The sequence below is a fragment of the Anabrus simplex genome, chromosome 1 (assembly GCF_040414725.1).
Source record: "Anabrus simplex isolate iqAnaSimp1 chromosome 1, ASM4041472v1, whole genome shotgun sequence".
Lineage (NCBI taxonomy): Eukaryota > Metazoa > Arthropoda > Insecta > Orthoptera > Tettigoniidae > Anabrus > Anabrus simplex.
In genome coordinates, this window is record NC_090265.1 from 832,831,385 (window position 1) to 832,854,138 (window position 22,754).

The following is a 22,754-nucleotide window of genomic DNA, read 5'->3' on the forward strand; positions in this document are numbered from 1 at the left end:
AATATTGTCAGTGTTGTTATGAGGTAAAATAAAGAACATAAGGGTATACTACAAATTTAAGAAAATTTATTGCCTCATTCTTTAGTTTCATTTACAAAATTACTTCTTTTAATCCACATTGCTGTTGATAAAGTCAATGAATGCTGATACTCTCACATAGACCGAAGGTGCACTGACAGAACCACAAGGGATGAAACCCCAGGATACAATACCAATGAGCACAGAGTTGCCATTAGCATCACGCTGAGCAAGAGGGCCACCAGAGTCTCCCTGAAACATGTCATAAACATTGCTGAGTTACTAACAGCTTTAAAAATGAAATACACATAGCATATATCTAAGATATCAACTAAAACTGTGGGGAAAAATCTGTTTCATGCATATTTCGGTCATTACAAGCTTTGAATATATATTTAGGTTTACCATCATGATCTACTTGTGTTTAAGCCATGCTTTACAGCATCAACTTATAAACAGTGAGAATGCAAAATTATATTATTTTGGATTTAAGTCTTGGAAAAGAACGAACAAGTATCAAATCAAGTCATATATAGAGAGACAGCAATAAAAAGTAGAAACTCATAATGGGATGAACATAATGCCAGGTCAGTGTAGGAAGAGGGACCAGAAGAAATAGGACACAGGACAAACATGAAAACACCAAAAAAAAAAAAACAAGGAAAATCTCCATATCTTCATACACTTCAGCAGTATGTAAAGATTTTTGGTTACAAAGATAATATCCAGGTAGAGGAGGTGGCTAATACAAACAAAGTATTGAAATTTACCTGTGATAACTAGAGCCCAGATTTTTATGCATTAATAGATTAGAATGCAAACTTACTGAAGTGAGTAGCAAGTATAGTCTACCTTCACAACGAGTGTGCTACGTGGTTTGCATAAACATTAGGGGTGCGGCCCATCAGAACCCCTATAATTTATGTTACTCTTGCTACACTATGGAAGAGTGGGTGGCCGACATTTCCTGCTAACCAAATTAGTTTGCAGTCTAACCTGTTACTGCATAAAAATCCGGGCTTTAGTGATAACAATGACATTTACAATAAGATACAAAAGCTGAAAAATAGAATATCAGCTGGAATTGATAAGATTTCTGAGCATATACTGAAGAAAATGGGTTAGGATATAGTACAAACAAAAATGATGCTGTACAAGTCATATTTCATTCCCATCCTTACATATTCTTTGGAAACCTGCACACTAACATCAAAGGATTGTAGTAGGATTCGGCCTGTGAAATGAAATTTCTTAGAACTGCCCTCCAAAAGACACGACTTGATCACGTTACAAAATAAAATATTTATAAATTCCTCCTATCAATACAAGTCAAGTCATCTGTTAGATGAAGCAAAGTCTATACATGTTTCAGCCTAATCTCAAGGCCATCTTCTGTAGTTAAAGAATGATTACATAATATACAAACAAATTAAAAATCGTAATGATGTGAAGTGACAGTGATCATGATTAGTGAGTTAAAAACACATTGAGGTGCAAAGTCCTCTCGTCTCTTTACGATTTTTAATTTGTTTGTATATTATGTAATCATTGCTTTACTACTGAAGATGGCCTTGAGATTATGCTGAAACATGTATAGACTTTGCTTCATCAAACAGACGACTTGACTTGTATTGATAGGAGGATTTTATAAATATTTTATTTTGTAAAGTGATAACCGTCAATACGGAATGAGATTCATAACTTGATCACGTGAAAAATTATGAGATCCGATTTAACCTAGGACTAAATGAATCAATGGAGGAAAGGTCATCTAGACTTAAATGGTTTGGGCATGTTAAATGAATGCATTATAGGATCAGATAACACTTCACTTACTCTAATTCTCTGAGTTCTATTTAATTTGGCAACTCTTTAAAACCACTCTCTTGTCTAGTTCAATAGCCCACTCCCATGATCTACCCTATCAAAAGCGTTGGATAGGTCAATAGTGATATAGCCCATTTGACCTCCTGAATCTAAAATATATGCTATATTTTTTCCAGAATCCTGCAAGTTAAGCTTCACTGAAATAACCATTCCTAAATCCAAACTCCCTTCTATCAAACCAGTTAGTAATTCAGAGTTTGTTTCCATTTCCCAACTTCATCAGAAAGGAGGGCTTTAACACTCAATGAGTGGCCATCTTGACAGATCTTCATTTCATGATCTTTAACCACCTTTATCTTTCATCTTTTCTTCCTTTTTAAGGTGTTTATTTGGCTTTCTTCTTATCCTACTTTTCCCACATGAAAACTGAAGACTTGGAAGGAGAACAGTGTCTGTTATGCTGTTTCATTTAGAAGCCACGTACAGAATTCCTGCCCTTGTGGAAAATTCTTGTTGTGCAGGCATTGTACACATTGTATGTGGTATCTTCACAGGCGCTCTTCATGCAAGGCTCAATGCACAGTCCACTGGGGCACACCAATATGACATGCGACACTTTGCATGCTTTTCTGCGGGTGCCATCTAATTGTGTTCAGAACATTTGTTTCTATTGCTAACACTTTCTGCGATGAAACACCAAACGGGAAACTTTAGATCTTTTACAAGCCAACATTGTATGACAGGATCAAAACATTCCAAGAGAAACCACCAAAATGTAGACCCAAACTGGTCATATCTGAGAAAGAAAGGAAGATCAGAAGTGAAAGGATGAAGAGGTTCTGGGAGGAGAAGAAGAAGAAGAGCCTTAAGTTCAATGCGGTCCATAGGCGGCCAAATTCGGAAACAAAAAGAAGAAGACATTCAGTGCCGAATGGAATATTTCCCACCTTTCAAAAATCTGACTACCTCTGCCGGTTATGAACCCGCAATCTTATGATTCAGAGGTTGGCACTCTACCACTGATACACAGATTGATTGATTGATTGATTGATTGATTGATTGATTGATTGATTGATTGATTGATTGATTGATTGATAACTTATCCTGGCAAGATGAAGGCGAAGTGGTTTTCTCTAGGATGCTAAGGTGAAGTTGAAGAGAGTAATGACTGACCTGCCTCCTCTCTACCTCCTTTTCTGTTTATCAAACCTCCTGGACAATGTTGATGAAAGGGACCATATGATTTCACTCTGATAGAGAAACTTTTACCTTACTTGCTCTGTATACTTGCTGGTGTAGACAGCCATTATTTCCCCATTTGTCCAGGGACTTACAATAGAAATTAGCATGAATAATTTTGCTAATGTATATGATTTATTGCAACTAGTGAGTACATATTTCCCCTCAGAGGACAACTGATACTACCAGTTTTGAAGGGGAAGCACCTCGTAAAACAATAATCACTACCACCACCTCCCTCTGCTATACTACAAGAAAGCCAGCCCCACAATCCAGGGATAGCATATCTGCCTCTTACCCAGAGGTTCTGGGTTTGATTTACAGCCATATCAGGGACTTTTACCTGAATCTGAGGGCTGGTACCTACATAATTATAATTAAGGAGCTACCTGATGATGAAACAGCAGTCCCAGACTAGAAAGCTAAGAATAAAGGCCAAGATGATTTGTTGCGCTGATCACGCATTGCTTCATAATCTGCAGTTCTTCACGCTGAGCGGCAGTCACTTTATAGGCCAAGGCCCATCAGGGCTGTGGCACCATTGGTTTCTGTTTTACATATTAGTAGAAATTAAGTTGTAAATAACTTACGGAACATGCTGAGTATCCTCCAGTTAGAGGACCTGTGCAGACATTGGTGGGTGCAAGAGGACCATCAGATCCAACAGCATTAGCACAGTCATTGTAGTCCAATAGAGGCAGAGTAGCGGTCTGCAGAATGTTGGGCATGGATGGTGAGTTGGACTGACTTGTGCTTCCCCAGCCAGACAGGATAGCTTCACCTAGAGTAAAAAAATGCATGACATAAAACAATTCTTCTCATATAGCTTAAATTTATGTTTAACAGTAAGAAGGACATTAATGCAGGTGAGTCAATAAGAAAGTCCACCTCAAATATCTCAAGATTCTGCTTTCATATTCATAAACGGTATTAAAATGCCAGCAAAAAGAAAAAAAGAAAAGAAAACATGCTCCTCTTTTCTGAAGAATTACTAATTAAAAAGGTATTAATATCAAATATTAAATCAGGCAAATTCAGGGGTGCACTTATTTTTAAAGCAGCTCCTTAGGGAGCAAATCAGTATTTCAGACTATTCTCTTGCAAATAAATGAGTATTATATAGTGAGTTGAATTGGGAGAAAAAACTCTGCAGTTTGGTAATGCTAAAATAATTTTTTATTTATTATTTAAGCCATATTTGATTGAATATTTTTACAATTTCCATAGGTTATATACTTTAATTGAATCGGTTGGAGCTGAAAAGCATTCATTCAGTTTTCACTACTTTACAGGAGAAAGAAAAAATGTTATTACCCCAACAGAACATAACAAAAATGTAATATTAGTGTTCTGTATTGTGGGTCACTATTCAGGTTATATTTGTATTAGTGATAGGCCCTTTTTAATGCAGTAAACAATTTCCAGAATCAATTTTGAAAAAGTGACTTAATGTTCTTCAGCATCATGGTCAATTTAATGTGGCATAAAGCCATCCATAACGAATATTTCACATTATATTTTGTCTAAAAATGTATTTGTAACATTAAAAGCACCTAAATCCTGTAAAAATATAATTTACAAAACCAGTCATGACATGGAACGTTACAAAGACTCTCTTTCATTTATCTCTTCCTGTGGGTGGGAGCAGTAGAATAATACCCATGGTATCCTCTGCCTGTTGTAAGAGGTGAATAAAAGGGCCTCAGAGGCTTTCAACTTGTGAGTGTGGGTTAGCGAGAACGGGGCTCTGAGGTGAGTCCTCGTGTTGCTTCCATACTTGTGCCTAGCTCCTCACATTCATCTATCCTATCCAATCTCCCTCCGTCTCCTCTTGTTCTTTTCTGACCTGGATGCTATTAGAGTATTCAATGGCTAGGGAGTCTTTCATTTCCGCGCACTTCATGGCCATAGTCTTTCTTTGGCTGATATCTTCATTTTTTGAAATGTTGCATCCCTTCAATTTTTTCTCTCAGATTTGTGTTATATAGACGATGGTTACCTAGTTGTACTTCCTCTTAGAACAATAATCATCACTACCTGTCATTTGCCGTACTTGGCTACTTATGGTCAGTTAGACTGTCTTTGCTTATCTGCAATCTTTGCTTCTTTTCTTCTCAATGGTGTGTTTCCTACAGTAGTTTGTGTAAGGAAATCTTTTCTGTTAGCATGTTTTATGATGTTATTCGTGTGAAGATTGCCTTGTCATCTTTTGGGAGAGATATTACCCAAGTAACACATGCTTCCCCTATAATTAGGTTCTCTAAAGTAAACAATATCCAACCAGGAAATGCCATGAAAATAACGTGCGGAAATCTTGCAGTGTGGCGAACATTAAGTAAGGGTACAACGCTGAAAGCAAGCAAGTCATTGACTTATTGCTTTCTTCCTCCAATCGTACTACACTTTGCAGTGGTTTCTTGTATAAAGAGAAGGCTGGCTTAATTCTTTCTTATGCCATTCGAAGGCCCCTGCTTCAATACTTCGGAATACTGAATGTTTAAAAAATGTGCAATTTTGACTTAATGCTTTTCAGCTCCGGCTGATTCAGTTATGTTCAGCACTGAGTATGTGAGCTATTACTGACAAAATATGCCTTTTTCAGCCTTGCTATGTACATTCAACCGCACAAAAATTAGCCGTCGCAGATGGTGATTTTATTTCAAAATTATCTTCTGTGATATACGGTGATATACCGTATTTACGTGATTAATCCCCGCCACCGAATAGTCCCCGTACCCTAACTTTACGAAGGCTGATTTTGAAAAAAAAATGCCAACATTGATGCAAATAAAACCCGCACCCCAATTTTGTACCTCAATATTTTTTAAAAATATATGCGGGTATTATTCACATAAATACAGTATTGTGCAGGTGGTTGGATTCCAAGCATCATCCCTTCAGCCACCGGCTATCCACAGTTTATGAATATCCTTGTGTTTTGAGAATGTATAAAATTAAATATTTCTGTAGCAGCCAATTTCTGTGCAGTTATAAATAATTTTGTGGGGCTATTCCAAGCCTAGTGCAGCTCTTGTAAGGCAGACCCTCTAAGGACGGTATGGAAATTGTGTGTTTTTGTAGTGGAGGATAAGTACGTGGTGGGTGAGTTACCATTTAGTTATTTATTTAAGCTTTTTATTTGCCTGTACGTTAACTGATTTTGTATGGCTATTTCTAGCCGAGTGCAGCCCTTGTAAGGCAGACCTTCCAATGAGGGTGGGTGGCATCTGCCATGTGTAGGTAACTGCGTGTTATTGTAGTGGAGGATAGTGTTATGTGTGGTGTGTGAGTTGAAGGGATGTTGAGGACAGCACAAACACCCAGTCCTCAGGCCACTGAAATTAACCAATGAAGGTTAAAATCCCCGACCCGGCCAAGAATTGAACCCGGGACCTTCTGAACTGAAGGCCAATACGCTGACCATTCAGCCAATGAGTCAGTGACTGTATGTTATCTGTTATTTAGCGGTTTCTAGCTGTTTTTAACATAACGCTTAACTACATTTTGTGAACATGAGTTGTCAACACTGCTTAAAATTTGATGACGTGGTGCAAGAGAAGTGTGTTCCTCAAAATTTGATAATATGGTATGAAGTTCGGTAAACATCTGAAGAAATTTCAGATAGTAATTTTGAAATTATTGAATGATACTTTTAGGTAACTAATTTACAATAACCCTGTAGTTCAATTTCATTGGACTTGCCTGCAGGTAGAGCAAAGCATTAAAACCAATTCAAATTAGTCTTGGTGTAAGAAATGCAGATTTAAAGTGATGCAGGAATAAGTTTATTTCTGAAGATTTTTGGAGTGTAACCTGTTGCATGTCTAGATACTCTCTTTTGCCCTTTCCATTACATGTCTTAGTCTATTTAATGTTTATAAATAACAATGATACCTGCAATGATTTCATGTACTGTTTGTTAGTTTTACAAAATTACACTTACCTGTGGGAATTGCATTAGGTGCTGGTAGAGAAATAGGGGCCACAGCAGCATTGAAGGTGAGTGGAGACTGCAGCTTCATAAGTGCAATGTCATTGGGGCCCACACCACTGCACAGAGACAATTTATAATTATAACTTATAGTATCTTCCACCTTAATACCAGAGTTGGGAAGTAATAAATTGAGTAAAACTAATCAAATTACTTGTAACGATTACATTCTTAATAATTTTTACTTGTAATTATTACTTTTTACTTCTTGAAATGAAATTGTAATCATTACACACTAGTAACTTATATACAGGGAAAAATAAACAGTTTTACTTCAGCAGAATCACTAACTTCACCAGTTCAGGATGATGTACTTCCTTACTTCTCCATTCATTGCAATGATGTTCTTAAAATTAAACACCGGTTTTCCTTCAAATGCCCTTGTGGGGCGGGGCATCTTTTCAGATGTCAAGTATTAGCAAGGAGAATTTTAAGAACGAATTAATTGATTTGCAAAGTAAATGAAAAATTAGTTGAAATGCTAAAAGTCATTACCTATAAAAAAGGTACTTTTGCAAATGTTTCGTCTCATCTAGTGATGAAAGCCACTTAATGTCTTTGTCTTAAAAAAAAAATCTTTTCCTTGGAAACTTTTGTATTATTTGTATATTAAAAAAATAATAAAGAACAGTGAGCTCCTTAAGGCTAACATTCCGTTAACCCATGAGGAGCCATGGCAAAAGAGTTGTGTGATGGGTCGGTGCACAGTCGATTTGTTCAAGGAGTATAAAATACCAGTTTTTGTAGCAAAATGCATTGTATTTTTAAGGAAAAACATGTCCATGAAATGAAATACCAGTTTCTCTTACACAACGGATTGTATTACATAAAAAATTTGTTATCAATGAAACAAAATACTAGCTTTTATAGCGAAACAAGCTGTTTTATTAAAGCAAAGCATATCCATAAAACAAAATACCAGTTTTTATAGCAAAACACATTGCATTATTAATGATAAATACATCATGGGATGCTGATGCCAACACTCTCAGGACTACTGCTTTGGCTGTTGTATACTCTCCAGCTGAATACTGTGTAGGAATATGGTTGAACAGCTCCCACTGCCAACTGATTGATATCCATCTCCACCAGACAATAAGGATAATCTCTGGCACTCTTCACTGCACTCCATCTCAGTGACTACCTGTACTGAGTAATATTGTTCCCCCTCACATCAGGATACAGCAAGCTCTTGTCCGTCTGTGGCGTAGAATAATGAAGAATGACGTTCTCCCAATCCAACAAGACTACTGAGTATGTTATTACGGTTTTTTAGTTTTGCAGCCATTTTTTTCAATATGATGGCTGTAAGTCAGTGCTCCACCCAATATCACTCCTACAGTAAGTACTTAGGACAGCTGTTGTATTTCAAATATTGATTCTTGAACATCACTCTAGGTTGGTATTTTGCCTGCAAGTTGTTGAGGTGAAATGTGGTTACCGGTACCTCAGATTTGGAAGGATTTGGTCGAAGACACCACTTTCTGAATAAACATCCAGCTTCTGAAGGTCATTGTTCAAAATATTCTCTGCTTCTTCAAAGGAGGTACTCTGGACTGTGAGATTCATATTGTCTGCACAGATGAACTTACAGGATGCCGTTTCTGGCAGATTGTGAATGAATAAGTTAAATAGTATAGGGGATAAAACTGATCCCTGTGGTAGACCATTATTGAGTAAATGGAACCTGCTTTTGGCATTTTCACTGTGAACTTGGAATAGCCTGTTACACAACATACTGTTGATGTGAGTGACTGTTTTAAGACAAGGAATTGTCTTCATGAGTTTGAGAAGAGTCCTTTCCTCCAGACGGTATCAGAAAGGCAGAGACACTCTTAAGTATCATCTCAAAGCCAATCTAGAAATGTAATTAAGGCAAGGACTTGATCAGAGCAATCACGTTTAGGGCAGAATCCAGCTTGTTTGACGGGAATCACATGCTCATTTGCACGAGCAATTCTATTCAGTAAGAGTCTTTCAAGTAATTTATAGGTGACGCTGAGTAAGGCAATTGGCCTGTAACTTTGAGGCAGCTGGGGGTCTTTTCCTGGCTTCAGTACTGCAATGATTTTGGTCTTCTTGATAGATGATGGTAAATGTCTGGATTGTAGAATGAAACTGAAAAAGTTTGCAAGCCATCGTTTCGTAGCTGGACCACATTTCTTGAGAAACTCAGGATATACACCATCAAATCCCACTGCTTTTCCAGTCTGAAGAGCATCCACTGCATGTTGTATCTCTTCTGAAGAGAATGGTCGTCAATAAAATGAGTGTGATTGGATTTCTCATTTTAACTTGTTGAATTCCGATCGTACCTGTCTACTAAACCTCTTGTCCCTGTCTTGGATGTAGAAATAAGGTAGCTATGGATTCTACACTGATAGACAAATGCTTTCTTGTAGGTACAGATGTTGAATCCAGTTTCCATATTAGAGACCATGCTTTCCTACTTAAATGGGTAAAGTTCAAGTTTTCAACAGTCTTGTGCCATTTCTCTCTTCTAGCATTGTCCAAGGATTCCAGCAATTCAATAGCTTTTTCATGACTACTGTTCTTATCAAATTCACAACTTAAGGGAGATGTTTCTTCACTCCAGCCAGGGACATAGTCTTTGCAAAAACCTCTAGGAATGCTTCTTTTGGCAGGAGATTTGATTAAACCAACAAATAGGTCATAGTTCTCAGGTGTTAGTGTAACCCATCCAATGTTGGCATCAGTATAACTGGCGTACAAATCCCAGTCAGCTTTCTGGAAGTTCCAACGAGGGCGGGGTGTAATTTTACTGATTGCTTGTTGAAAAAGTAATTTGTAATCATAATTGAGAAAAATAATTCTCAGGTAGCTGTAATCAAACCCTATTACTTTTTCTTGTACTCTTCCCATCACTGCTTACTACTGATGTACCATATACTTGTTACAGTGAAAAGAAAATATTAACCAACGATAATTTAGAACAGCAGTAAAAACAGACCAATTAGTGTCATGACAGACATCCAGCTGTAAAACTGGGCTAGGTCCATATATGGCACACAGTTCTCACCCATGTTCCCATAAGAGCTTGGGAAAAATGGCAGAAAATAAAAGTAAACCCTGATCAATAATTTATGTTCTAAATTTTCAGTACAGTATTTAAACTGAAGATGAGAGATTTTATTTTGATTAGAGCAGATTTTAAACATCGGAAAAGCCTCTGACAGGGATAATTTTACAGTAGAAGGATATAAGCACCCTATAGTGAGCTAACCTTGATGAAGTTAATAAAGAAATCAAGATCAATAGGAAGCGAATAAATGCAATCCGCTATACAGATGACAGCTGGCTACTTGCTGACAATTTAAAAGACTTTCAATTCCTTTGGAATATGATCAACAAAATAAGCAAAGTGTTTGACATTAAAATAAACATTCAGGAAATAAAATTCATGGTAATAAGCAAGCAGAAAATCACCAATGCTGTCATCTCCCTGGATGGAAATGTAATTGAAATAGTATCCATTTGAAGTGCTAACAAAAGAATGACATCCAAATGTAGAAATTAAGACATGAATCAGTATTACAAGAAGTGCTTTTATAAAATGAAAACATTTTGTATGCAACTTGACCTCTAATCTAAACTCGGCATGTTGTGAAATGGACAATAAAGGCTTTGTTAATTAACCATTTTGCAGGCCTTTGCAATGTGGATGTATCCCAGAATGTTCAAGATGCCATGGGTAGACCATGCCACCAACAAGGAGATACTCTTGTTATGCAAGTGGATCATGCAATATCTTAATCCTCGCAAAATGTAGGAAAACAGCCTATTTTGATTTTCTTCTTCTTCTTCTTACCATGCCATCTTCTATCGAAGGTTGGCAATCATCATGGCCATTCTAGTCTTTGAGTCTGTCACATGAAAAAGTGACATTGTGTTCAACTCGAAACAGTACCTCAGGTTCTTTAACCAGAAGATTCTTCTTCGGCTAGGTCTTTATTGTGCTGAGATGCCCTACATCACCAACTGTGGGATCATGTACTTTTCATTCTGCATCACGTATCCAAAATTTCCAAGTTTCCATTTCTTGATGGAAAGGACTACTTTGGTCTTCTTGTTTAGTCTTTCCATCACCTCAGTATTCCTTTCTTTTTCAGTCCACAAGATACCTAACATCCGTCAAGGGACCCACATTTCAAAGGCTTCCAGCTTCTTGCACAGGGCTTGGATTAGAGTACACCCTTCTATTCTATGCAATAGTGTGGGAAATACATAGTCCCTGACCACTTGTAGCCTCACATGCTGAGAACCTTCTTCATTTTAACGAAGGTGTTTTCTGCATGCTCAGTTCTTGCCTTGATCTCTTGGCAAGGAGGTGAGTGACTAGATGGGCACTTAGTTCACATTTTAATTGAATTTTATTCTTCAGTTCATTCATATTTTCTTTTTCTTTTTTAGGCCCCTATTGTCAACACACAATCAGATTCAACTTGGATCATCAATCACCTCCTAATCAAGAAAGCTATTTTAATGTGGCATCACCACAACACTGTTTTATGTACAATATGCACATAATTTTATTCACACAGCCACTTACGGTGTTTTATAATTGACAATTCATTGTTTTGAACAGCAATTTTAACATATGATTTTAATTGGACTTCATGCTTCATATCATGTTCACGCCGCACCATTTTAATATTGAAGATTGACAAGACGCCATCACGCTGCGTCACAGAATACAAAGACTTTTTATTTACCTATTTCAACATGTCCTTGGCTTATTTCTAATGTTTTGTATTTGTATTTGTGACTGAAGATGTCCCATAAGAGGATGAAACATGTTTCACAGGTGTAATTTAATGTATTCTTTTCAATAAAGACAATTACAGTATTGTAAAGGGGGAATTATAAAATCCAAATTTTCACAAGTTGATACTTTGACAATATGGGCTCTAATATGAAGTTTATAACGTGCAATCTCTTGGCTGAGTTACCAATGTTCATTCAGAATACAACCAAGGAACATGTAATGTCAAACACACTTGAACTCCTCAGTGACTAGCACGAGTCTAGCCTGGATGCAGCTCTGCATCTTTCAAAATGACAAGTACAACCTGCTACAACTGACCATAGAAGGAAAGTGCACAGAAGAACATCCAGGCTACAGAACCTCTAAAGTGGTTCAACATCCACAATACGGCAACTCTGATATAATAAATTGCTAGGCTGAGTGGCTCAGACGGTTGAGACACTGGCCTTCTGACCACAACTTGGCAGGTTCTATCCTGGCTCAGTCTGGTGGTATTTAAAGGTGCTCAAATATGACAGCCTCGTGTCGGTAGATTTGCTGGCACGTAAAAGAACTTCTGCGGGACTAAATTCTGGCTCCTTGGTGTCTCCGAAAACCGTAAAAGTAGTTAGTGGGACGTAAAGCAAATAACATTATTATTGATATGAAAAATTGTGCCATTATAGTTGCTAAACCAGAAGAAGAAGTGAACTGACAATTATAAGTAGAGGCACCTGTTTTTAGCGAAGTGCAGAATTGCAAAATTTTTGAAAATTTGGCTAAAAATTCAAGACTGTTTCCCTTTAAACAAAATCACAAAATTATGGGAAATCATTTCTGATTCAAGAAGCTTAATGAAATGTGATTTTTAAAATGATGAAGTCTCTCATCCATCCTACGAGAAATTTCAACGTCAGAATATCTGTGTTTAGGGATCTAATTGGTAGTTTATGTAGAGCAGGTAAATATATTGATTTGACTGCCATTCTTCTTTCCTTGAAATGAGCATACAGATAGATATTTTGTGGAAGCTGCAGTGAAGGTTTTATGAATCCCAGTCAGTAATGTTGATAGTGAGAGAGTCATTTTCAACATATTGTAATATAATATCTGACAAGCTCTGACTCCCAGTAATATGGAACCCATAATATCTCTGCATTTTCAAGACCGATGTGTAAATTAAGTACATAGGCTAGGTCCTACTTGTTCAAGTGGTAGGATTCATTTCCAAACATTCTTGCTCCGATATATGTAATATATGAGGGGCCGATGACCTAGGTGTTAGGCCCTTTAAACCACAAGCATCATCATTATCATCATGTAATATATTTTTCACCAGAATCATAACTCTCATGTTTCTTGTACATACGTAAAAACAAAATATGATGTTTTGCTGCAAATATACTGTCAACTACCATTTGTTCTAACTTTATTGGGTGTCCGGACATTTCGTACCACGGACATTCCGTACCACTTGATTTTCAAGGACATTTCGTACCACCTAGGTCGTTATCTACCTGCAAACAGTTTTGCCATAATCCCCAAATAATTACGTCAGGACAATCCGTATCACTTGATGTCAAATTGGAATTCCGTTTCCACGCCAGCGGGCATAATGAGCCTGACAGACACACTTTAGAAATCAGAAACAAGAATAATTTACAACATTTGCTGAAGAAAAGTATATTATTTGAATAAATGCCCCTTGAACTATGCCTATCACGTATGATTACCTAAATATGGTCATAAGAAAGTCGATTTTTTGAAGTATAAATCCTGAAACAAAACAGTTCAGAAGAAATATACAAGGTGTTCGGGCACAATGTGCCTGACGAGCATAAGGATGGATAATATTACTGTTATTTTGAATATTTATAAACTACCGCATTTTTCAGTATCAAGTAAGTAAAATGAAAGATTCTGATGAACTGGCCAATATGAGTTTGAAGGTCACGCGGAAACAGGAAACTACTGAAAGGTGGAAGTAGCGCAGTTGCGCCCGAGTAGTAGTTACACCGTGAGAAGACTCACGCGCCAGTAGTGGGCAATGGATATACACATGAATACATTCATTAGGATATCGTTTTTACTTCGCAATACTTCCCACTCTTTCAAATGGTACGGAATGTCCTCTCTTAAATATTTTAAAGTCATTAGCTGACACTTCACAGGTAATCAGCTGGTCAAGTGGTACGAAAAGTCCGGTGGTACGAAATGTCCGTGGTATGAAATGTCCTAGAACCCTTTATTGCTGAAAAGTGGAGATAAAATATAGCAAAATTATTGATAAGATAAATATGGCAAAAAAATACCAAAATGATGTTTTTTAAATTACAAAATTAGCCAAACATTTTTACCAAAAACAGGTGCGTTTAATTACAAGATATTAAGGTTCCCGATAAGAAATTACTAAGATTAGATTCCCTTTTATATAAATGATTTCTTTCCATGTTCCCTCTTCCGAATTCCACTTACTTCACTACAAAATAAGAATGGACAAGAACAAACCATGAGCTACAAGTTCCAGTCTCCTCTGTGGCCAACATTTTGTACAGAAGATGATCTCCTACAAGCCACTCTGAGTGCATTGGACATTGCAAACTACTGGGCATGTGTAATATCAAGATCTGATATCTCACCGAGCTCGACAATTGCAGTCGCTTAAGTGCGGCCAGTATACAGTATTCGGGATATAGTGGGTTCGAACCCCACTGTCGGCAGCCCTGAAGATGGTTTTCCGTGGTTTCCCATTTTCACACCAGGCAAATGCTGGGACTGTACCTTAATTAAGGTCACGGCCACTTGCTTCCCAGTCCTACCCCTTTCCTGTCCCATCGTCGCCATAAGACCTATCTGTGTTGGTGCGACGTAAAGCAACTTGCAGAATCTCATCTGATATCTTATGTTTTGTTTCTTCAAACTGACTTGTACATTTACTGTAAATTTGGATGTTTCCAACTCAAGTATAGACCTAATAGTAATAACCAAACCTCTTAGAGATATTGTGAAGAATGTAAAATATATTTCCTAGTAAATCTGCCTATGTTGTATGTACGATATAGGAGATCCCTGCTCATCGTTAAAAAAATAGACCTAGAATACATCTATAGATTTGAAGCCATAAACATTACCAAAACATGTCAGTTTTGAAATCAATATAATTTCTAGACACAGGTTACCTAGCAGAATAACTGACTCTGTTATGGAGGGTAAGAAAAGTACAGGGAGACCAGGACGATAATGATTAGACTCGGTTTCTAATGATTTAAAGGTAAGAGGTATGGAACGAAATGAGGCCACAGAACTAGTTACAAATAGAGGATTGTGGCAGCATGTAGTAAATTCACAGAGGCTTGCAAATGAATGCTGAAAGGCATAACGGTCTATAATGAAGATTGTAAGTAAGAAACTTCAGTTATCAAACAGTTCGCCAACACAATTGACATGAAATGTAAATGTCGTATGGCTTTTAGTGCCGGGATATCCCAGGACGGGTTCGGCTCGCCAGGTGCAGGTCTTTCTATTTGACTCCCGTAGGCGACCTGCGTGTCGTGATGAGGATGAAATGTTGATGAAGACAACACATACACCCAGCCCCCGTGCCGTTGGAATTAACCAATTAAGGTTAAAATCCCCGACCTGGCCGGGAATCAAACCCGGGACCCTCTGAAGTGAAGCCCAGTACGCTGACCGTTCAGCCAACAAGTCGGACACAATTGACATGTAAGAGGACAACAAACAGTTTCCTTAATAATCCGATCCTATTCGACATGGTCAGGAGAATACTTTTGGACCTGTCCAACATAATTGCATCACCTTTCATTTTAATCAGAAACCTCTGGATACATGTTATAACAACATTATTACAAGTGATTAAAAAAAAAAAAGTTTTAACTTAAATGCCAATATCTTGTATTGTATTGAATAGGTGGAAATAAATATTAAAAATTTTCCTATATACATTTTATAGCCACATGTCGGATATATTGTTTATAATCTAAAACAGCAAGTCATTTTATCAATATCAATCTGAGAAGACAATCACAGTAGAGCTGAACAGTGGATCCTCAACATCAAGTTGGACATACATGTGGTGATTAAATGTGGGAATTTCAAATAAGTTAACATAAACGAAATTTGACAAAGCTTTTATTGGCTGATATAAGTAATTTAAAGTGTTTTTAAGCTCTGAGTATGTAGTATTTTAACATGTTTTTATGTTTTTAGATGTCTTTTTCTAGGTTTTAAATGTTTTTTATACTTTCATTAACTTGCCAATTTTAAATTACATGGATGAAGGTGACCCTACGTAAGGGTCAAAACCGGTCCCATACACATGAAATGGTGTAAATTTTACTTATGCCATTTAATTTTGAACTGAAAGGTGGATAATTCATTTCCTATTCTCCTGTAATGAAGGGGGGGGGGGGGGGGGTGCGCGCGCGCGTATGTGTGTGTGTGCGCGTGCGCGTGCGTGTGTGTGTACAGAACACAGTGGTGTTCGGTATGGCATTGTACATACGAAAACTCAGTCTCTCTAATAACATGACTCTGATGTTGATATGATGTCTAACGGGTGATTCAATGGTGCCACCATTGTAAGGTACCGGTACTAAATTCACTCTGCCGCTAGGTTAACAATTAGGGTAGCTCCGGGGTCTGACATAGTAGTACCTAATGTTAGGTGTGTGTTCTATAATAAACAAAATCAATTTGTGAATATTTGAGGAAATTGTGGTGCAAAGAATTAGATTTTTTTAAAGGCTTTCTTTAACAAAATGTCAAAATGTGTGGATAATAAATTACTTCAGAATTATCAAAAACATATTCAAGATGACAGAGTGGCCTGTCAGATTCCAAAATGTCCAAAATCATCAAAATTTGAGCTACAAAAGGCTTATCAGAAGCATCAAACTTAAGTTGGTCGAGTGTCGTGAGGTGAGGTGAGTTGAAGCTTCATTCAAGCACATCTGCTGTCGTTGAGGAAGAAACTTATTTGAAATTCATGGTCTTGAAGGTGTGTAAATTTGTGCAGAATTGAGAGTCAAAATATCAACAAAAGAATTTAAAATCCATTTTCTGCAATACCTATCATGCAGATTGTATTCTACATCAAAAATTGTGTCTGTGCTCCAATGTATCCCCGCTGGAATTTTGCTTAGTTTCCTTAATATATCCTACCATCAGAAAAGCAGTCAATACAGTATTTTATAATGAATAAAAATAAATTGATAGATCTATTAAATATTTAAAATAAGGCATGAAAATGGTACTTACCCCGTGTAGTCAGGGTGAACGATGGATTTGGATACACGAATTCTCTGTTCAGTACCATCATTTGAATTCAAATTGTGCTCACCAGCAACAGCCTAATGAAATAAAGACAGGCTCAAATTATATTTCGTTCTCTACATTAGAGAATATTCAATAAAAATTATACAGCAATTTTTTTTTTTTTTGGGGGGGGCTATTGCCAGCTAGGTGCAGAATCAGCTCTGCAATGTGCTTTTCATATCGGTGACATGACAGTCATTGCCAGGTTCAATGCATGGGAAGTGTGCAGGCTTCTGTCCTGGCCTTGGATGCAAGGTAAGTTTTCTAGTTACAGTAGTGAGTGTGAGTTGCATGCTGTTCTAGTTTGTGTATTAAGTCACGAATTCCATTACAGCTCAATATATGTTTAAAACTGCATAACATGCAGGATTCCCATTAAGTGTTATCTCAATCAATCTGTCGAGTCCAACCAAGATTTCAAGAAAGATTTGGAGTGTAAAAGTTCCAGCTTATATAACAATTCATACTCTTTATAATTTCAAGCCATACAAAGGTTTCATCCTACAGTATGAGATCATATAGAAAGAGTAGAGTTCTCACCAAAGAAAAAATTAGATGACATTCATCACCATTTGGAATCCAGCTCCATGGCTAAATGGTTAGCGTGCTGGCCGTTGGTCACAGGAGACCCGGGTTCGATTCCCGTCAGGGTAGGGAATTTTAACTATAATTAGTTAATTTTGCTGGCACGGGGGTTGGGTGTATGTGTCGTCTTCATCATCATTTCATCCTCACCATGATGCGCAGGTCACCTACGGGTGTCAAATCAAAAGAGCTGCACCTGGCGAGCCAAACTTGTCCTCGGACACTCCCGGCACTAAAAACCATATGCCATTTCATTTCACTTCATCATCATTTGTAAAATGCTAAATAAAAAATTAATATTAAAATTTTGTTACATACCACGACGTGAACTCCAGCAATAACTTTGTGTGGTTAATGTTAGCCTGGTGCAGCCTTTGTAAGGCAGACCCTCTGACGAGGGTGGGTGGCACCTGCCATGTATAGGAAACTGTGTGTCATTGTGGTGGAGGATACTGTTGTGTGTGGTGTATGAGTTGCAGGGATGTTGGGGACAGCACAAACACCCAGACCCTGAGCCAAGAATATTAAACATTTAAGACTGAAATCCCCAACCCGACTGGGAATCGAACCTGTGGCCCTCTGAAACAAAGGCCACTATGTAGGTTTTTCAGCCAAGGAGACGGACTACTACAGCACATGATGTATAGTTTCTTAAAGTGGTGCCAAATTTGTGTGTACAATGAAGGCGGGCAATTTTAGCATCTCCTTTCATAACATTGGTAAGTAAAAAAACTTTTTAACGTAGTGTAATTCGTGATACTGTTATACGGTTGCATCACCACTACTGAACTCTGCCAACACACAGCAACAACTTGCACTTGCCAATAGGAGAAACACCGCACAGCTGGTTCTTAGTAAAATGCTCCCACTGTAGTGGGAAAAGTTTTGTGACTAAAAAGATACTTCTATTATGCTACTGTTATGATAATGTACACTCTTGAGTAAATAACGGGGCCAGGTTTTTAGTATAAGAAAGATTACTGACCACATAGTGACCAATTGCTGGCACTTCTGTGACACAGTGAGCAGCAGTAATGATCCAGTTTGGAGTGTAGATGGAACCACCACATGAGTGTTGAGTGATGAAGATCAAGACATACTGCAGAGATACTTGATATGGGAACTGGCCTGAAAAACAAACATTCAATATATGTTTTTCTTATTTCAATCTTGGCTTCATTATGGACTGAACTTATGTTATTGGTTTAAAAAGAAGAGTCTTCAATCCAGTATTTCAACTCCAAACTTATGATAAATATTATTTAGGGTGGAACCACGATTAAGAAAATTAAGAATATTAACATAGGAGACCATGTCGACCAAAGCACTGGAAAGGGAACTAGAGGTCACTGAAATGAAAATATTGTAGTGGACTTGAGGAGTAATTAGGAGGGTCAGAGAAAGGTATGATATTGTAAGGGATAGTTTCCAAGTAACACATATTAGCAGTACGACAAAGAGTTCCCACACCCATCAATACTGTGTCCTGAATCCACATTTGAGCCTGCACCATTATTCACATCTGAAGAAGTCATGTTAGCCTTCAGAAAAATTAAGTATGGGAAAGCAACTCGCCCTAACATATCAGCCAATATCTGGAATTCCTTGTCTTTTTGTCAATGTCTTCCAGATCTCTGCTGCAGTATGTCAGTACTGGGCAGTAGTACACCTTATACATCACCTCTTTATAATTTGTTGGTGCTTCCTTCCACCACACAAGATTTCTCACACTCTGTTAGAATGCATTTCCATCTTGAATTCTTTTACCGATCTCCATGTTTAGGCCTGTATCCTGCATCAGTTCACTTCCACAATTTCAAGGTTTTGTCCCTTTATTTTTATAATTTCTTCCTGTTCCCTTTATTCTCTAGTCAACACCATTGTCTTCCTCTTTTCCACACTGATCTTCATTCCATAATTTTCAATTATCTCACTCAACACGTCAAGTTGCCTTCCCTGTTTGCTCCCACACCGCAATATCATTTGCAAAGAGACTGGGTTTTTGTGTACAACTTAATAAACTTCTCTTCATCTACATACAATAAATCACACTACTAACTATCACAGAAACACGACACATTGGTCAATATATATCCCTCTACATGAGGTTGCTTTCACAAAGGGCATCTGGCTGTAAAACTAGGCCATATCCACGCCAAATGCTGACCCAAGTTAATTTGGATAAAAACCAGGAAGAAGAAGAAGAATTGAATTAAATATCTACAGTACTGCTTTTCATACATAAATACATTAACACAGTTATATGGCCTAATGCAGCCAAAACATGTCCTGTTATTTTAATATGATGTTTTTACAACTTTGAATTGTAAATAAACTTATAGGTATTGACAAAGTGGAACCATTATACTAATTTTTCAACTTATATAACATAATTGTCAATACAGATTCAAATGAGATTTATTTCATGAACACAGTTATACGTGTCACCATAGGGAAATAGATTAAGATGCACTTCCTACTACCATATAAGTTCTTAGGTGAAACTTCCAATCTGGGATCCGCTTGGCTTCAAAACTCGACCATTCACATGAAAAGCCAGCACCTAAGCTGCAAAGCTAATCATGCTAGTCATCACATAATAATAGAACTACTTGCTGTTTGCCTTGACGTAATTTTGAAGCCTGTTGATATTATGTGAGATTTTTAATAAGACCAGTGCAAATTGTTAAATATGATAGGCACCTGGGCTTCATTTGAATTCAAACATCAATTTAGGTTTTAATAATTTAGGAAGTTTACATTATCAGTTAAAATGATAGTTATTCAGCTTACCTTTTTGAGCATCAGTACCGCCAACGATGCGTCCTTGGTTGAAGCCAACCCTGGCAACTGGCCGTTCAGCACCTGAAAGAAGAGGAATAAACTGCATTCAGTAACTGGAATATGTAAGCCAAGTTCAATGTACTATCTGTATTACTAACAACTAAAGAACAACAAATAATCCATAGCCTGTTTCCAGTTATTCGACAGGGTCAGGAATGGTATGAATGAAGCCCCCATCTGGCGGTGAGGACAGGAATTGTGCCAGCTACTGAAGCCTGTCTCACTCCTCTGGGGCAATGATTAATGAATGACAGATGGAAAAATTGATTTAAGAATACAGCAGTCTGCAAGTTTCTACCAGTGTATGAGAGACATTGTATGGAACAAAGATGTGCCAATGAAGTGCAAGAAGGTTTTATTCTCCTCCTATTACAAACCTATACTGCCCTATGCTTCAGCAGCCTGGACGTTGACTAAGCGGAACCAAAGTAAGATACAAGCAGCTGAAATGAGGTTCTTAAGGAACATACAGGGAAAGACAAGACGAGATAGAATACAAATGAGGAAATAAGGAGAAGCGTGGGAGTGTGCATTCAAAAAGATTGATATAGCAAAGCTAAAATGGTTTGGACACATGATGTGAAGGCCAGGAGAGAGAATACCAAAGGAAACATTCATGGATACAGAGGCCTAGGACACAGCCTAGAATGAGATAGAGGAGCTCTGTTGTGGACTTTATTGCAAATAGAGGAGTTGATAGCAATAAAGTACTAGAAGAGGAGTGGTGGAAAGAACAATTAAGGTGGAGGGCTTTGGTACACTACCCTACCTAGAGAAAATCTGGAAAAGGGAATGGATGAAGAAGAAGATTAAGTGATATTGGAGAGTGTTGCTGGAATGAAAGGTGACAGGGAGAACTGGAGTACCCGGAGAAAAACCTGTCCCGCTTCCACTTTGTGCAGCACAAATCTCAAATGAAGTGACTGGTATCTGAACCACAGAACGCAGCAGTAAGAGCCTGGTGCACTGCCGCCTGAGCCACAGAGGCTCATTAATCATAACTAAAGAAACGTATTAAAATTTTACATCCAAGGAAAATACTTTTAAAGTGGAATATTCTTATAATTTCATTTCCACTTCTCAGTATTCTGTTCCAGTTGCTTTTACACACAAGAGTTAATTTCCTGAAGTTACATATTTGTTGTTTAAGAGCAAAATCCTCTTTTTTCATGATCAGTTTGAAGAAGTTAAGGTTTTTAAAATTCACATACTAAATCACATTAGGCTGTTTTATTTAACTACTTATCTTGAATCAAACTAAATGTTTTTGTCATCAGTAACATGTGAAACACATGAATTTACAATAGGTCTCATTTTACTTCACTTTTTACTCACCAAGGGTGCAAGCCACAAGGGCAAGGACAAGGACAGTTGTAAGCTTCATCATGGCCAGTACCGTACTCTGCTAGATTGTCCACCAGCTTCCTTTTTATATATTTGGGAAGCATGTGTAATGAACTCACCAAATCATTAGAGATAACAGATGAGAGTTAACAAACCTATCAGCTGGTTAATACCTTTAGAAGATCAGAGGCTTAAAATGTCCTTAGAGAAGAGATAACTCAAGATACTGATAACATTATGGTAATCAGTGATTTCTATTTAATTACATGGCTCCCTGTTAATGATTACTGTGATGATGATTTATATAACAGACTTTGGACAGTTTATCTATCAACAGGGCCTGAATTCTGAAGACATATCATCTTCCAACAGTGCATCATAGATATTGTTAATTTGTATTCAATGCTGATTATAGCCTAGGGTTCTCATTCATCATATTTTTCTTGGGACAGCCCCAGGTGTTGAATTTTTTCTGATTGTCCTGTATTTCAAGTGTATTTCCTAAAAGAAATGTGGAATGCGGAAATAAAGTCCATTTCAAACATGTAGTTGTAAGTACGGTATTAGAAAATGGAAGGACATAAAGGCTGCTGTAGACTTCTATTTCACCTGTAATGAATGTATTCAAGAATGGTATGTACCATTTTCTAAGCCTCCCTGGACAATGGATTGGATCACTTTAAAAAGGATACCGACCAGAGTGGACTTCGACCCAACAGTTTAGTTTAGTTTTGTTTATTGCCTTTCTTATATGGTGGGGCTCAGGCTATGAAGGCTGCTATAATGCCAAACCATAAGATACAGCAC

The 22,754-nt window shown here is 37.5% G+C and overlaps 1 protein-coding gene across 1 annotated transcript; it reads right to left on the minus strand.

Moving 5' to 3' along the window:
* Nucleotides 1–44: 44 nt before the first annotated feature.
* LOC136873949 (trypsin-1) lies at nucleotides 45–22,023 on the minus strand. The gene is made up of 7 exons (XM_067147338.2): nucleotides 21,939–22,023; nucleotides 20,553–20,624; nucleotides 18,745–18,887; nucleotides 17,118–17,209; nucleotides 7,028–7,134; nucleotides 3,675–3,865; nucleotides 45–270 (listed from the first exon to the last, which is right to left on the minus strand). Exons 1-7 carry the CDS (start codon nucleotides 21,988–21,990, stop codon nucleotides 109–111), a joined length of 819 nt encoding a protein of 272 aa, XP_067003439.1. The 5' UTR covers nucleotides 21,991–22,023; the 3' UTR covers nucleotides 45–108.
* Between the last annotated feature and the right edge of the window lie 731 nt (nucleotides 22,024–22,754).